Raw genomic sequence first — 18,577 nt, 5'->3', positions numbered from 1 at the left:
CATCGCACACTGACCCCAGGGTGCCGGCCATCCCCAAGCCGATATTTTAAGAGCTACCCAAACTGACACTCTGTTTAAATCTGGCTTATGGTTTATTTTAAATTTGATTACTTTTAATGCAGTATTAATAAGTGGCTCATTAACATATAAAAATAGCTCTTCTCGGAATTTCAAACTCCAGTGTCCTTCCACACGCCTCCAGAATGCCAGCAATCTTCCCCGATATTTCCAATACCTAAATCATTTCAAAATGGATGCAATAAATGTCAACTAAGATTAAAATTTAGCTCTCTTCTGTTGCCCAACTTTAAGTATATGTTCGGTTCATCTGTGACCTATTTAATTGAGGCCTCAAGTGTTGAGGCCTCTGTACATGTTTTAAAACAAATAGACATTTATCAATGTCGCTCGTAGATGAGAAAGCCCACTGCTATAAGTGGCTCTATTAATAACCCAGCAAATGAAGCAAAAAGGAAATAAAAGTAGCAGACATTTACTGACCTTTATTCTGAAGTTTTACACATATTATCTCATAATCCTTGTAATAATTTGCTACCTCAAGGGGTGGTTATTATGCCCACTTTACAGATGAAGAAGTTAAGGCAAGACCAAAATATATGGTTTCTAGGTAAGAGAGCTAGAATGTAAACTCCAGCCCTCCGATGAGATTTAATTGGCTATATACATGGAATTTTTCTTAGTGTGTGTGAGATAATTTGCTTTATACACTACTGACTACATGTGCTGTGTTTAAATGAGCTTTTTGCCTTGTTCTCCTAACAGCAGACGAACTGTCATTAAGATGATAAGAATGTACAATGAGAACTATGCTAATGATTGCTTTGGAGGTAACAGCAAAAACTGGATGCACTAAAACGCTGGATTTGTTGAGTAATGATGAAGTTTTATCACTATACCTATCAACTAAAAAAGAAAATTCTAAAATTCCTCTTGAAAAAGTAACTTTGTCACTGTGAGTCTGAAATACCATTAAACTTTCATGCTTCCTGTCTCCATGGGAACAACTGTTTTAATAATTCTATTTTTCACAAGGTAAGATTTCTAAGGAATGCAACCATCTCCTAATGGCAAACAAACTACATAAAACATTCTCTCCTCATATAATTCATTCAAGGAACCCATGGAAAATTACTATACAGTTGGGGAGACATCAGTTAGCTACGAGCATTGTTCAGACTTCTGGATGGAAAGCACTCTTCAATTAGTACTAGAAAATGGCTAAACTGAATGTGGAAAAGGCATAAATGAGACTTTTACTCTTAGAGCCCAAATTATGTTAGGTTTTGTTCACTTTTAAACCCATACAATACATTGGCATAGATAATCCTTGGGATTATGTCACAAAGACCCAGAAATAAAGCAATTAATTATTTGTATAATAAACACTCAAAATGAAATTTTTAGGCCTACAGAATCTGGTTTGGTCATTTACACGGAACATGGAAACTGAAGTTCTCTTTTGTTTGGGTGTACAGATGGCACTGATGTTACTCTAACAGCTTTCTGGGACTGTGTAAGTCACGATTTTAAAACAAAATATTTATCTCAGAGTCAAGAATAGACAGGACCACAATTCAGCTATAGAGATGCTCAGAAAACTTGATCCCTAGTGACTGATGGGCCTCTTTCAAAAGTCAAAGGACTCATAATAAAATATAGTTAGAAAATTCAGTTTTTATGATCAATCCATCTGATAGTATTTTGAAAGTCTCCATAAAGCCCTTCGAGTTTATAAAGAGCTAAACTTTCACTTTAGCTTAGAACGTAAATTAATGTAGTCAATTTAAAAATGAAATCCAGTCTCATTCCAAACATTTACTGTTTGTATTGCATAATTTCCACGACCTTCTAAAGAACATATTTGCCTCAGGTTCTTACCTTCTCCCGAAACAGCCGGCTTGGCTGCAGGGGAAGCGACTCTCTTTAGACAGGCAGGACTTTCTGAAGGACCAGACTCCATGCTGAAAGATGGGGGAAAGAGTACGGTAAGTTTTACCTTAGAAGAAAGTAGAACAGATGACATTGATTTTTCTCTTTTAAAACTTCTTATCGTTTAAAACTCTGAACAATCTCCAGCTGAGACAGTGGCACTTGGCTAAGTTAAAGCACATAATAAGATGCTCCAGAGCCATGATTCTGGCTCACATTCGTGTTTTTCAGCACTTTGCTGTGCTGGATACACAGCCAATGTATTGGTCTATTTCAAAGCATGACTGATGGATTCTCATCCGATATTTTTGATATTTTTATCTTCTTAAATCTCATCATTTGTTTTGAACATGTATATGGTTGGAATAATTAAGGTTCTGTGCTATAATAAGACCCTAATGAAGAAGATAATTCATTCCTCCAATTATTTCCAAATGCTTTGGACTTCTAAGTAGTCATGTATCTCTGGCACAGTACTGAGTACTAAGCATGAAGACAGACATAATCTCCAACAAACCCACAAGAATGTTCCAGGTCTCAGACTAGAAATCCCTCTTGCATAATTCAATGAAAAACAAGATATACAGCCTTTCACAAGAAAAAGTGACCATTTATCTGTAAGAGGCTCCTTCTGTTGACATATCCTCTAACTTTTGTAGTTAAAAGATCAAGAAGATAAAATAATCCTGCAACTCCTATTTGTGAATCTTAACAAGCACAAGCAATATTTTAATGCCTAACATTGTTTTCATCTAACAGAAGCAGATAAACACAAACATACCTTGTCGATTTCCGTACGGGCCCTGAAATGAGTTTCACATAAGACTTGGGGAACCAACCCTTCTGGCCTTGAACTTCTCCAAACCACCACATGTCTTGCTGTTCCAGGACGGTGATGACATCGTTTTTGTTAAAATTTAAGTGGTTGTCTTTTTTGGCTCTCCAAGGATACAGGGCTTGCGCTTGTAGCCCCTCCACCTTCTCGCCCTTGTGCGGAACGACATAAAGGACCTCTCATTACTTGGTGATTTGTTATCAATTCAGGCGACATGAACACGGGCACCTCCCCTCCAATGAGCACACACGGGCACACACACAGCCACAGAGACCCCGCTTCAGCACAGTCGAGTGCTAGACGCTTCACTGTTTCTCAGTAATCGTTTATTTCCAAAAGTGGAGGCAAAAACCTGCCAGCCTATCCACAAGGCCATTGCCTGGCCACTAGAACTCTCTATTTAAACAAGCCAGGAGGTCGGATTTATTCTGTTGCACCTGGCTGTGGGCCTTTTATATTTTGGTTCTATGTTTTCTTTTTTCCTGAGGAAGACTGACCCTGAGCTAACATCTGTGCCCGTCTTCCTCTATTTTATATGTGGGACGCCTGCCACAGCACGGCTTGACAAGAGGTGCGTAGGTCTGTACCCAGGATCCAAACCGGCGAAACCCCAGGTCGCCAAAGCAGAGTGCGCAAACTTAACCACTAGGCCACGGGGCTGGCCCCTATTTTGGTTCTATTTTAACTTTCAGGTTGCCCAGGGCATGCCCCCATTTCCAATCTGATTTGGATTTTCAGTGGAGAATTAATATTGGAGCAGAAATCTTATGAAATTTCAAAAGATAATTAACTGATCTCTTAGTTTAGGGAGAAAGGGAAACACGCCCTGCACTGGATTGTGCTTGTCTTAGCTCCTTTTTAGAGAAATAGGGGTCTGGTTGGCATAAACCCATTGTACACCTATATGCAAGGCACTGTGGGGTTACAAAGATGAATAAAACGCCGGCTCTGCCTCCCCAAAATAATTTAGGTTAAAACACTTTATTCACCATAAAGCACTATAAAAATGGACAGTGTGATGTTATTATCAAGGAACTCACAATTAACGGGGAAGAAGGAGATACAAACAACTATGTATACCACCTGGCAGAAGGAAATACGCTAATAAGACGTTCCAGCTATTCACTGTGGGAACAGAGAGAGGAGAGGTATGAACTCTGCCTGTGGGCAACAGGGAACATTTCCCAGAGGAGGCAGCACTGGAGGTGGGCCTGGAGGGACGAGAAGGATTTTGAAAGCTAGGGCTTCGGAGGAAGGGCACTCCAGGCTGAGGGCACAGCACAGGCAAAGGCCTCGAGGCGGTACACTGCAAAGGGTCCAGGAAGAGAAGCACAATCCGGGGACGCGGGTGGCCTACTTTCATGGAGGGGTGTGGTAGGAGATGAGGCTGGAAAGGCAGGGCGAGGCATTCATTATCTGCTTAAAAACCATAATAGAAAACCAGTACAATATCTAAAAACATGACTAAACAATACAACAATGTCAACTTTCAATCGCATACGTAAATGGACAGGAACAAAGGACGATGGCCAAGGAGAGTTCATCCGGAACCCATTTGTACTTGTCTTTACAAGTTATTTCCACGTTGACATTTAATTATGATTGCATCGGATCAATGGAGAATTTATGACAGGTCAAACAGTTTCAGCATCCATGCTGCTAACTTCTAAATCCTGGTCTTCTCCCCTTCTTAAACCTACGACATCCCTATTTCCTTCCATTTCAACTGTGCGCTCCTTCAAATCCTCAGAATGGAGGAGGTTTCTATGGGTTTCAAACACTCCCCAGGACCATCTGTTCCTGACCTTCCACCCTCCTCTCTCGCCCTCACAGGGGACCTCACAGCTATCCTAGACTGTCTCATCCTCTCGCTACGTCCATTTATTTCTCTACCACGAATGGACCACTGGGTCAGCCATTTCAACTGTGTCCTTGTTGATACTTCAGAATCTCTCGCCCTGAGAAATCTTCCCGGTGCCTGCCTTGTCAATCTTTCCACATGGATACACCCGAATAACCCAGCCTGGGGTCGGACAGAACACGGGCTCTGGGTTTGAGTCTCAAGCCTGTCACTACTAATTTTGTGACCTTAGGCAATTGTTTAATCTCTCCAGGCCTCAGTTTCCACATCCATAAAACAGATACTTTCTTCAAAAGGTTGTCAAGGAAGTTTTATAAGATCTCTCCATAGTGTTGCTATGACAGTAATAACCATAATAGTTGTGGTAGCTTTTATTATTATTATCATTTCTAGTTCTGGATTGCTGGAGAACGTTGAGACAATGTGTAATGATCAGTTACAGATTTAGGTTAACTTAAGCCAAGCAATTCTTCATTTTTCTTTGCTGAATTCCTATTTTGCAAACTCTGCATTCCCCTCCTGAGAATGCTGGCAGGTAGCACAACCTGAACTCCTTTCTCTCCTTTATCTTTCCCCAACCTCTTCACCCCTCCTCTCCCAGAAGAAAAAGAATCCTGTCTTCTTTTCTGTGCTTTTCATGTTGTATTCACCTCACCCCAATTATATTCTCTGGTACTTGACTTTTCAGTCCCTTTCTCTAACATGCAGCAATGTGGCTGGCTCACGCCTTTCCCAATGCCCTCCTGCCCCTCTACTCCTCTTTTCTTTCACACATCTTTCCACTTTCTCACCCATCATTTCCCCTTTACCCTTTTGCGATCTGCTTTATTCTACTCTTTTCCAGGCCACAAATACATTCTACTTGCCACACTGAATGATCTCTTCTTTGTCCTGACCACTGCCTTTAATAATATGAGCACACCCCTGACCCACTTTCTGGAAACAACGCCCCGCTTCTCCTCCACCAGAGCAGGAGACGCACTACCCGCTGAGCCAGGAGAGAATCAAAGGGAAGGAACGCCCTGTGGGGAGCTGCTCTTCTTCCAGGTCACAGAACGCATGTGCTCTGTGTATTTCCATTTTCTGCCGACAGTATCTCTCCTCTGAAGACCTCACACATTTCCTTAGATCTGATCTACGCTCCAGCTGCCTGCCAGACAGGACTACCTGGACGGCCCACTTTCACACGTCTAAAACCTGCCTCCTCCCTCGAACTAAAAATCCATTTATTTCTCAATTCTTTCTTTCTGTTTAAGGTCAAATCTTTTCCTCAATCCCAGACCTCTTTCCTTTCCTATTTGCTCCCCCAGGCACCGTGACTCCATCCTCTTTCACTGGTGTCGCTGCCCCCATGTCCTCCACTCGAATCTTCCTGCCCAACACCTCCACCTGAAGCTGCCCGGAGCCCACCTTCAATCTGGTTGTTCCCAGATCACAAACTGTCCCTGAGCCCCAAGTGCCTGCCAGATAGGCATTGTCTCTTGTCTGGTTTGATTGATTATTTACAGAAATTTCATTTCTTTACCTTTATTGTATTAAATAGAAATAGAAATATTCAGAATAACCATCTTTATCCTTTCAGAAATTATTCTTTCTTAGCAGGGCATTTAAGAGATCCTCATTAACCTACAATAAGTCTACCTTTTCCAAAAACTACTCAATAGTCTAGCCAAATGGACTGACCCATGATTTTCCCTACACACACTTGGATTTCCTGCCTTAAAGCCTCTGCTCATAGAATTTTCTGTCTGACAGACATGTCAGCCCTCTCCACTTCCTAGTAAGACCTTACCCATTGTTCAAGATGCAGTTCAAATGACACTTCTTCAATGAAGCTTCTCTGATTACCCATCTCTGAACTCTCACTATTCACAATATATTCTGGGCTCCTTAAAGGCTACTGGGAAAACGTGAACCGGATCCCTCACTGCCAGCTGATCCCATACATATAGTGAGGCTTACTTGTAAACGACACAGTCAACAAGCACTGGCTGAATCTGCCAGTGCTGTAAGGCATGCTACGTCTTCACACTCCCACTGCCTGCCTTTACCTGGCCTAAAACAGGAGATGGGGAGGAGCCAGTGGCCGTGGCTGGAGTAAAGGCCGATCTCTGCCTTAACTGGCCGGCACTCGGCACGGTGAGAGAGGGCTGTGCTGCCCACGCATCCCAGTTGTCCGTTTCTGGTTTCTCATTTGCACTGGTGGGCCACCTGGAAGGAAGAGCATGCCGCCATGAGTAGCAAGCACTTCCTAATGCACCAGCATTTCACCCACGGTAAACACAAACTCAGTACATTTACGGGGCTTTCTAAGTTCAAGAACAAGGAAGGAGGAAAGCGCACCAGACGTGGGTTTGAGTCTGAGCTTCACACACTAGTGACAAACCTCAGGCAAATTATAGTAGTTTCTTTGAATCTTTATTTCCTCATTGATAAAACGGGAACAATATTCTGCCATTTTGGGTGAGTTGTGAAATACTGGATAGGGAAATACTTTGTACCTCTAAAGCACCAGAGAAGCATCCTCACATGATCATTATCATCATTTGTAATAATAGCCAAATCAGCAAAAAAGAAGTTATATATCACATATGAAAATATGCCAGCTTAGCAGCTGGCACTTCTTAACACCATTTCTCTGTCCCATCCACCACACAGCAAGCACCCGGCATGGTAACTACAAGTGGTACCTTTAGAGCAACCAGTTGTCCTGAATCTCAGGGACAGCTTCAATTTTGCAATTTTATAATTTTAAATAAACATATCTGGATGAGTGCAGATAATGTAATTTACTTCTCATATCTTTATTAACACATAAACAAATTTGAAAAATCAAAATAACTCCTTTGTTTGACTACACGCCCTGACTTGGGGTTTGGAAAATAAGATGCCCTCGATAATAGCCAGAGAGCTGCACGCTACACATTTAACCAGGGTGAGAGTCACACTGACCGGATGCACAGCAAAACAAGATCCTGGAAAACAGGGCATCTGTCTTCTATGTCAGCCTAAGCTTTAGTTTAAAGAGTCAGAGCTTTTCAATCAAGATCAAGAGAGGAAGGGGGAGTTTCCACCTTGGGACCATGCTAATGGAAGGCTACTTTTGGGCAGACATTAGAGAAGAAGGACCTTCTTTAGCACTTCCAACCTTTTCTATGCCATGTAAGGGTGAAAACCTTGGTTACTCCTTACACCCTGCCCTCCACTTCCTCCTGCCCTTGGTTACTGCTCCTTTCTTTCAGCTTCACCCATTGGATCTTTCTCCAGCATTACATCTTGACTCCCTGCCTTCAATTCGTTTCTTCTGAAAGATGGTTAGACTTGAAAAAATATTTAAAATACTTCTTACGCAAATCACTTTTACTTGAATGCTGGCACAAAATATTTTTAGACGACTGCACAGCTGGATCATGGTCCTATAACTGGAAGTGTGGACAGAGGTTTCATTTCGCATTTCAAACCTCTGCTTACACGCTGCTTTTAATCCCATTTCCTGATGACCAATGGTAAGTACTAGCAGCAGCCAAGGACACACATTGCTTCACTGCCCTGAACATTTGTACACGACTGATGAGACAGGAAAGCTGTAAAGGAAACAGCTTTCTATGGGATTCAAAACCAGATGACTAAAGTCAATTTCTGTTTCTGTCCAGCAAAAAAAAGTGCTATTTACATGCAGGAAATGACTGAATATTTGTTGACTGACACGGATGTCAAACACATTATTAGGAAACTGTATTTCTCCATTTCTTCCATGAGAATGAAAGATACAGACAAATTACTGAACAAAACAAGATAATAGGCTTTATTTTCTACCAGGGCAAATCATTCTTGAGCAATGATATAATTAAAGCCAGTTCACAGAATGTAATCTACAATTTGCCAGCAGACCAGTCAGAGAAAGTGGTAATGAAAAGAGTAGGCATCTTTATGCAGAGGTACAACCCAAGATCATAAAAACACTTAAAGAAAAAAGATCACTAAGTTGGGGTTTCAAAAGTCAGAGATAGCATGGCTACACGTACGTGGAGCTGAAGTCGGCCCAGTTGTTGGGGGTCGTGGAGGGCTCTGAAGAGGTCGCTGCCAGGGGAGCGGGCGTCTCACGCACAGCCAGCTTGGGTGCAGGGGTGGGGGTCGGCTCGGTCACTGGTTTGACTGGTGTGGGAACCTCATTTTCTGGGATTTTCTCTGCATAGTTTGCAGGAAACCATCCTGTCTTTCCTTTTAATTCTCCTCCAAGCCATCCCGGTTCTCCAGTCTGGCTTTCATCCACCTGCAGGGAAGTCGCAAAGTTTAATTTAAGCGGCACTGAATCAACCCGCAAAGACACCAAACGCTCTAGCAGAACAAAGCTCCGAGCCTCTGACCCTGTCAGGCAGACATGCTGCATAGACATTTCTTCTTTTTCTTCATCTAAGTGTCTGAGAAGATTATCTCTAACCATTAACTCTGAAAAAACAGTAAGCGACATAATTCAAGTTCTTACTCTTTGTGCTTTTTAAAGCTTTTTTTTTTTTTTAGCTTTTTTCTTTCTTTTTCTAAGAATGGCAGTTAAGATTAAGTGCCAAAAGTCCTAAGGCCCATAGTTTAAATTTTTAGAGCTATTTTGAATTGGAAAGTGATCTGACAGACTTCATCACTCAGGAAAGTCATGTAATTATTAAAAATAATTTGACTTGGGTTTATTATTTAAAGTTGCAAGCAAAGGGTGCAATCAATATAAATTTAGCATTCTAAAAATCTCTGATAACTAAGCAGTACGTATTTAGCACAGGGACAAGAAAGATAAAAAGCACAGCCTTAGATGGTTTCTACAGGGAGCAAAGCTGACTGCTGTATTTAGGCATTTAAAAATTCCTCAGACTCACGATGAGAAGAAAATTAAGGAAGTGATTACTTACAGCAACGATCAATTTTATTAAGGTCCTATAGTTTTCTTTTGTATAAATTTAACTTTAATATTCACAGAAGTGCACAGGAGAATATAGAATTCTGCTGCTTAAAAATTTCCAAGAAGCTATTTATTATACCAGGTGCTTTTAATGTTTGCATTTTAATTGTGACTCAAAGGACCCTTCAAAATCACCAGATGATTCCACTTATCTTTATGAGTTACCCCCACTATTTTATGAGCAACAGGAGAAGGATTTTGGAGGATAATAACATTCACTATTAGAAAATTATTTTCATTACTATAAGTCAATTAAGGGTCTATCAGAGACTTTATCTTATTTTTTCTCCCTTAATATACTGCCCAAGGAGGTGAAACATTGAACACTCATGTTGCTTTTTTAGAAATTACAGAAATGAGGAGGTAAGGTCTTAATAATTTTGGAAAAACTGGCAAAAATACTGGTTTTCTAACCCATTCAAACATTCAGTAAAAAAACAAAGCAAAAAACTGCAGAACCGAATATCTATCTGTATTCAATGGAGGGTAATAAGATATGATGTCTATTACTTTATTTGAATTTTTTAAAAAATGCTTGGGGTAGGGGTGGAGAAAGAATACAGAGCTTACTATTTAATTCTACACATTATTTACAAAATATTCAGTAAGTGGGGGACATCTGCCTGCTGCTCCACCTTAGGGAACCCTTACTGTCATGAATAAAAGCAATTTTTAAAGCCAAGAATTTTCCCAAAGCACTTCTCCCCAGATAAAGGGGAATGCTGCTTCGTCTGCTCTTCTTGCTACACTTACATCAGATGTGAACATAGCACTACTTTCACTCAGGCCCCCGCACTGTTTGGTTCTTACTTTCCTTCTTCTGGGCAGCCCCCACAGTTTCTCTAGATGAGGATTTAAGATGACATTTTTTTCCACTTGGATCTTATTTTATGCGAAACTCAAATGGCCACACGCCTTTCCTTCCCCATTTATATTTATTGCTGATATTGTGACACATTTTAACTTCGCAGCTGCTTTGCACTGGAAACAGAGCTATAAATAGACCAGGTGGTGCCAGGGTCTCCTCAATGTCTCTGTAGGTTCAGCGGCCAAGCCGCCACCCGCTCCATTCATCCTAGGACCAAAGGTGATGTCAGGCGGGAGTGAGTTAGGAGCTTGAGCTCCGGGCACAAGAACTTAGCCTCAAGACTGCAGAGGGTAACGATCGAGAGCAGGGCCCTGCAATTAGACGGCCTCAGTTTCAGTGCTGCTTCCACAATCAACTGGTCGACTTGGGGCAAGTTTAATCCCTTGGTGCCTTGGTTTCCTCATCTGTAAAACGGGGATAATAACCGCACCTGTCTTATTATGGCTGTTGTGAGGAATGATAAATATTAGAACGCTGCCTGGCATTTGAGAAGTGTTTAATGATGGGTTTTTAAGCCCTCTCTCCTGTCCCCGCTCTGAACCTGCTGCAGTTCCCTTTCAGGCTTCTGTCCCGGTCTCTACCATACCCTCTCTTAAGGTAACAAGCTCTGGTAATCTGCAAGGGGCGTTCCCTGCTCTAGAAACCTGTCCGGGACCCTAGCCTCAGCGTTTGCCTTCTTGCCAGCAGTAACCCTTTAGGGGCCGGAGTTCAATTTCTGATCACAGCCTGTCTGGGACCCTACTGATCTGTCCAAGTTGGACGCCCTGGAATGTCAGCTGCTTTACTTAATTATGTCCTATGATCTACTGTCATTCCCTTGAGACACAGTAACAAGACTTTACTTGACATCTGGAATTGAATCTGAAGCCCTGAGGAAAAGTCCCAACCTGTGGGCAGGTCTGGCTCCCACCCTATTTAAGCAATCACACCCAGCCCTGTGCCCTGATAGGACACAAAGTGAGCTGCACCACTGAAGGGTGACTTGTGTACTTAGCAAAGGGGGAGGGCCACATCAGCCTCTTATCTCTGCAAACAAGGGTTTCTCCCATCCTTCAGGGCAATAATGCAATCAGCATTTCACTTTTAACAGCGGAAATTCACTGGTCAACTCTGGCCAAACAATAGTCTCAATTAGTTTGATTTATTCTTATAGGAATCCATTAATTGTAATGTATAATTAAATTTTAATTTGAAGGTTCAGAGGTTATAATAAAAATTCGCTCAACATTAAATTAAACTAACCACTTAGAAAAAGCATGAAGGTTCTCACAGGAAAATGAGAACTACTTCTTCTTGTGGTTTGGGAAACTACCCCAAATGCCAATCTAATTGTGGAAAAATAGAAGATTACGATAGAATGAGAAAAGTGAGGCACACAGACTTCTTTGTCATGTGGACTTTTACAGACAAAGTCAATTCATCTATTGGTGGCTATAAGTCAGGGGGATTTGGGCATTAACAATATTGGTTTTAATCCAATTTCATTTAACCAGCCCCACCGCAATACCTCACAGCATCTGGGGTCCTTCTAGTGACACGTTATCAAAGTGGGAAGCACAAACCTGAGATAGTGCTCACATGTCTGGGACTATGTGACAGATCTAGTCCACAAAATGTGAGTAATTATACACTTATAACGTAGGGTATTGATCAACAGTCACGCACACAGCAGCTGTCAGGTTCAAGCACACGTGGCTGAAGCCCAATAACAATTTCTCAGTGTCTAGAGGCTTCATGGCTGTCACCTTCAGCAGGGAGCATTAATATTTCTAAAACCTCTGACCTTGTTGATGAAGATTTTAGGCTGGTTACTTTTAAAACTACAGATGAGAAGCAGGCTCCGAGGACTGGAATTTTGCTTGCCCTTTGAGACATTTGCGTTTGTGAAGGAAGTGGGGAGGACCTTGTAGGGACCTGAAATTGGCCACCCCAAGATATGACTCTTTGGCATCGGGATTGTTTTGGGCTGATAGCTTTTGATAAACTGGGACAGGGAAGGAGGCCCTGGGGAATGGAACTTGCCCTTGTTGGGACACATTTACATTTGTAAGGTAAATCTCTATCTGTAAAAGGTGCCTCCCTCTCTGTACCAGGAAGAAGAGAGATGACCTTGTCCCTAGAAGCTCTTAATGGGGAAGGCAAGAACTTAAGTTGGTTGCTGTCTGGCAATCTCATGTAACTGGTTTAGGGTGGTGGCGTCTAACCTTTCTAACCTTTACTTAATCCGATTTGATTCTTGTCTAAAAGTCATGGGATCACCCAATGACCAGACCCCACCTGCACTGATACCATTTTAACTTTTTTTCATGTTCTTTCCTTTGTCTTGTAAAGAGATGAATCATATACCTATGCCTTAAATTTAGCTCTAACCCTCAACTGGGGGCAGCAGAAGCTCTGACTGCCCATGGGTCCTGTCCCCATGCTATTCCACACTATTCTCTAAATAAAAGAGCACTACTGCCAGATCTTGAGAGTCTAAGAAATCTTTCTTTCGACTCCTCGGCTCACCGACCCCACATCACTTGTCACAAAGAAGGGAAACAAATTCCCTCTCCCCCTACACGCGTGACAAAGAACATGGACAGCAAACAGGTTCAAACCACGTGCTGACTCAGACCAGCTGGTGTGGCTGCCCGGGACGTGCTGACGAGTCTGGGGAGCAGCAGCACGTGCTTCCTGTATTTGCTAGTTTGGAAATAGGAGGTTTCCCCCCAAACTCCTGGATGAGGATATTAAAATTGTTTTCTAAAGCTCTAATCTAGAGGTAGGCAAATTTTACCTCTGTTGCAACTACTCAACTCTGTCATTGTAGCAAAAAAGCAGAGCAGCTGTAGACAATATGGAAATGAACAAGTCTAGCTGCGTTCCAATAAAGCTTTATTATAAAACAGGCAGTGGGCCAGGTTTGGCCCACCCCTGGAACCATACGTGTAAGGTGCCTCAAAACAGCAATGATCCTACAACCGTTACTAAACAAGCTGAGCTCAGATGTTAAGGCTATGGAAATCTAAGGAAGGAAGGAAAAACAAGGTATTGACTACATTAAAAAAACTTCCATCAAGAGAAGAAAAGGCAAAAAATGAGTTTAAATTGTTACAAGAGTAGCGCTAAATTAGAAGATAAACAATTTCCAGAATGAATTGACTGGGTGATGGCTGACAATCACGAAAGAGGTCTCCCTTTTTGGATATTTCTAAGAGGATATTCTCCAGAAATGATTTAGGATTAGTTCTGACAGGAAAAAGAGATTAGATTAGATCACTGGTTTCTGAAACTCTCTAATGGAAGCACCTGGAGAGGGTTTTGAGTCCTATATATAGATTAAGAGTTCCCTGGAATGGTTATTTGTTAAGCTCCCTGAGCAGTTCTGAGGTACTCATTCCTGGACCGTCTAGGACCTGCTGAGTTAGATGGCCAGCCAGTGTTCTTAAGATAAACCCCCAACAAAACAGCAGTGAGCAGGGGTCTCCTAATTCCTCATGCTATTCATTGAGAAGTCTTTTTTGTTTTTTCCCTGAGGAAAATTTGCCCTGAGCTAACATCTGTTGCCAATCTTCCTCTTTTTGTGTGAGGAAGATTTGCCCTGAGCTAACATCCATGCCAGTCTCCCTCCATTTTGCATGTGGGTGGCAGTCACAGCATGGCTGCCAGCAAGCGGTGTAGGTCTGTATCCAGGAACCAAACCCGGGCTGCTGAAGCAGAGTATGCCAAACTTAACCACTAGGCCATGGGGCCAGCCCAAGAAGCTTCAATTCAGAAGTCTTCCCTGAGCACGTGAGTTCACTCTGATTCCTTTCTTCTTTTAAATTCCTAGCTAAGGGGCTGGCCCGGTGGTGCAGTGGTTAAGTGCGAACGTTCTGCTTTGGCAGCCTGGGGTTTGCTGGTTCAGATGCCAGGTGCAGACATGGCACTGCTTGGCAAGCCATGCTGTGGCAGGCGTCCCATATGTAGGGTAGAGGAAGATGGGCATGGATGTTAGCTCAGGGCCAGTCTTCCTCAGCAAAAAGAGGAGGAGTGGCAGCAGTTAGCTCAGAGTTAATCTTCCTCAAAAATATATAAATAAATAAATAAATAAATAAATAAATAAATAAATAAATAAATTCCTAACTAAGTTAGTGAGATTTCATTGAGCACTTCATGATACACTGGCTTTTTCATGTGTTTCTCCCTATTTTTCTAAAAAGATTTTAAACATACGAATGACAGACATCATCTTATATTTCTTTCTATTATCAACAATAAGACTATATATAAGACAGAACATTAAATTTTTGTTAACCATAAAAAAATTTTTTTTTGGAGAAAACTGGGCTGGTACCAAGTTTTTTCAAAAGCAAAATATTTTTAAAGCACCCTCCAAGACTGCCTACGTTAAAAAAAAAGGAAATGTCAGACTTCTAAAACCTAATGGGTATAGTTAGCTATTTTTCAAAGAAGTTTGAAAATCTAATGGTTTTGATTGAGAATCTAATGGTTACTGTGCCCACAAAAGTAAGTGAACTCCTCGTGATTATTCAACCGAGAGAGACTGACAATAATATTCTACTACATATTTTTCATATTCATGCTTCTTAACTACAAACTTCACGAAATAAAAAACTTGTTGCTATTACACGTCAATTCCCATTTTAAAAAACGGATCGTTAACCTCACAAGATAGTACAATTGAATGCCATTTGGAGTGTCACATTACAATGTTACACATTACAATGTTACATTTTGTAGCATAAAATGAAGACACGGCTGCCGTCCCTTCAGCAAGCCAATATATCCTGCCTACTAGTACATTCCACATCTCATGACACAGTTAGGATGTCCAAGACAAAGAAAACACCATTCCAACCCGGGGTAGACGTTCTCTTACACTGGTTGAAGTTAGATTGATTTTTAGTGCTTTATTAAAAATCACAAATTCTGATGCATTTGCAAACAGGAAAACTGTATAGAAGCACACAAAATTAAACACGCCCAGCGATGACCACTGTTAACAGTTTGACATCCATATTTCAAGACTGTTAACTACACACACACAAACGTTCACGTATACACACACACAGTTTTTTTATTTAACCAAAATACAATTACACTCTACATCCTGTTTACTGGAGAGCTTATCTGTATATGCAGATCCATGTAATTTTTTAAACTTCTTCACTATATTTTTTCTTTAGCTGTCTCATAATTTACTTAAAGCGTTCCCTTCCTGATGGACCCAGGACTGCTCCTCTTTCGCATTTGCCAACAATCCTGCAGTGAACAGCCGTGAACACATACATTCACACATGCGCCGAAAGACAGCCCAGAGGAGGGAGAATAACAGAATTTCTGGGTCCCGGGGAATGAGAATTTTAAATTTGAATAGGTATGGCCAAATTGCCTTCCAAACGGCTTAGCCAATTCATACAACCATGCTGACAATGTCTATTACATCCACTTTCCTACACTCTTGATAAAGTTGGATATTATCACATTTTTAAACTTGTTCAGTTGCGAGACGAAAAAAGCTACCTTGCTCTGTTAATTTCCATTCTCCTGATCACCAATGAAATGAAGCATCTTTTCGTAGAATTTTCTATATCATTTACTTTTCTTCATCTGTGATGTCTCTTTATATCCTTGGCCAACTTTTCTAAGACTCATGGGTGGGTCGTCTCTTTCATATTAACTTTTTGGAATCTTTATGTAATATGGATAGCAATCTTTTGTCTCACGCATTTTGCAATATACAAGTTTTTATTTTTTATACTGTCAAATCTGTCCTTTTTGGTCATTTATAGATTCTGGTTTTAACTTAGAAAGGCATTTCTTAGCCAGAAAATTATTCCAATATTCTTTTTAAAAAAGTTTTTTTTAGAACTTTTTTTTTTTTTGAGGAAGATTAGCCCTGACCTAACTACTGCCAATCCTCCTCTTTTTGCTGAGGAAGACTGGCCCTGCGCTAACATCCATGCCCATCTTCCTCTACTTTATATGTGGCACGCCTACCACAGCATGGCTTTTTGCCAAGCGGTGCCATGTCCGCACCCGGGATCCAAACCAGTGAACCCGGGGCTGCCAAGAAGCGGAATGTGCACACTTAACCGCTGCACCACCAGGCCGGCCCCAGAATTTTATCTTTTAAGTTTAACCTACTTGGAACTTATTTTTGTCCATGGTCTGAGAAAGAGACTCGACCCAATAATTTGCCAAATACAGAGCCTTCCAGCTAGTCCTTAAATGGAATCTAGCAAAGAGAATCCTGGTACACACACTTTTACAGCTTTCTTTCTTTTTTTTTTTTTTTAAGCACAACCTACTACACAAACTCAAAACAGTTTCACTGCTGCGACAACACCCAAAGATGGGTGTACTTACACAGAATCAAAGTGACTTAAAAGAACAAAACATTTAAGAAGATGCAGACTTCCTGACAGCGACAGAGCACTTACCCATTCCCCTTTAACCTCCAGCAGGAAAGCAAAGGTTTGAAAGCAAGGCAGAATATATGTTTAATGAAACGTTTTATTCTTACCGCACACCTAAACTCTAGTCCAGCAGAGGGTTAACTAGCCAATTTGAGGAACAGGATTCAGTATCATTGGAACAAGACAATGTTTCCAAAAGATAATACTTTCTCATTAAAATATAGGTCATCTGTAACATTTCCTTATTGTAACATTTTGTAACACTTCCTTATCTTTAGAAGAGAACACTACTTTTCTAGCCTTGTGTTCCAACAAAATCCAGTTTCAAAAATATTAGGCTTCTTTGTGGTTACAATGGAAAGAAACAACTTTGTAACGAGGTCCTATCTGATGTCGCATTGTACTTGCATAATTTTTAGATTCCCGCTATTGCATGGTACTTATGTATTTTACAATTGATCTGGTTTAAAAGGCAAAGTATTTCGGAGATGAGGCAGTATGAGTAAAGCAGCTTCAGGCCATAAGAAAGCACAGAGTAGGAAGCAGGAGATGGTGAAGAAGCTGCCAACACAGCCTGGTGACAGCCGTGCATCACCATTCATATATACAGAGTGTTTGCCCACACTTAAGGGAAGCCAGCAGCTCTTTCTGTAAAGAATGAGCGAGCCTCGCACCTGGGCATTCAAAATCGCTGAATGAAGGCATGGAGGATATTTGAAGAGGGTTTCATTGTTAAGGAGGTTCTGACTTTTAAAGATTCTACACCTAGGGCCTGACTCCCTTATTTCCAGCCCATGATAATTAGAGAAAAAGCTATCAGAAAATAAGGGGAGAGGGGATTGATTTCTCTGAGTACCAAACACACTGTTCCTTCTAGATATTTTGGCCCAGTAAAGATCATATATGCTACACACAGAGATACGATGTATGCATGCAAGATGAACAAATGTACAACACCCTTTTATACTTCAAAGACACATAGTCCTGGTATGAGAAACAAGTTTGTCTCAATTCTTAACTTTCGTAGCTCTTTTAAAATTCTGAGCCATTCCCACCTTAAAAAGAAAAATGCTAATAGTAATGCAAAGTTTGACCACTTCTAAGAATAAGTACTAAGTTAATAACTAGATTGAAGAACTATTGTTTTCTTTTACAAATAATTTAGGTCAACCACATTGCTTTATTCTCTCACAAACTGGTACAATAGTTTTAGTTACAATCATAAGACTATATTTAATTATTATTATAATTAAAGAAAATAAACTAGGACAAAGCAAAATCCTGAATTTTTTTTGTCTGTTCAAGTATAGAGTAGGAAAGCAGATTAACTGTATTTAATTGATTATTTTTCACACATTTTCAAACTTTACACAATTAAAGAGAAAAAAAAAGATGCTTTGACAGAAAGACACAAAAGTTATCATTGGCAATTATGAAAATGATGGTAAAATATTTTGCATTTAAAACTAATTCTTAAAAACTATTCATAATATATAAGCAATATTCTAAACTCTGAAATTACCAGAACTTTAGAGATTTAAAAATAGGCTAAGGCTGTGCTAAGAATCCATTTTTTTTAAACAATTCTATTTTCAAGTGATGTGAGGATATATCTTTAAATGTCATCTTTCATTCTAATAGAAAAGGAAGAAGACTGAGCCTACATTTCGAAAACCCAGATGCTAGATTATTGGATTTCACACTTGCC

At 40.7% G+C, this 18,577-nt stretch overlaps 1 protein-coding gene across 15 annotated transcripts in view; it reads right to left on the bottom strand.

The window, feature by feature from the left end:
* Nucleotides 1-18,577, bottom strand: part of ITSN1 (intersectin 1) — a 213,911-nt gene that overhangs the window by 70,220 nt on the left and 125,114 nt on the right. For 8 of the 15 annotated variants that reach the window (XR_011533735.1, XM_070597191.1, XM_070597197.1 and 5 more), the window contains 4 exons: nucleotides 8,672-8,919; nucleotides 6,698-6,857; nucleotides 2,732-2,937; nucleotides 1,900-1,982 (listed from right to left, as the gene is read on the bottom strand). Coding sequence is in view for 13 of the 15 variants with exons in the window: in XM_070597191.1 (XP_070453292.1) it covers nucleotides 1,900-1,982; nucleotides 2,732-2,937; nucleotides 6,698-6,857; nucleotides 8,672-8,919 (697 nt within the window). In the remaining 2 variants the exon portion in view is untranslated. Of the gene's footprint in view, nucleotides 1-1,899; nucleotides 1,983-2,731; nucleotides 2,938-6,697; nucleotides 6,858-8,671; nucleotides 8,920-16,893; nucleotides 16,909-18,577 lie in introns of all 15 variants that reach the window. The other 7 variants (XR_011533734.1, XM_070597188.1, XM_070597187.1 and 4 more) reach the window with 1 other exon arrangement.

This window comes from Equus przewalskii, chromosome 27, assembly GCF_037783145.1.
Source record: "Equus przewalskii isolate Varuska chromosome 27, EquPr2, whole genome shotgun sequence".
NCBI classification, from domain to species: domain Eukaryota; kingdom Metazoa; phylum Chordata; class Mammalia; order Perissodactyla; family Equidae; genus Equus; species Equus przewalskii.
This window is presented reverse-complemented; position numbering and strand designations above follow the sequence as displayed.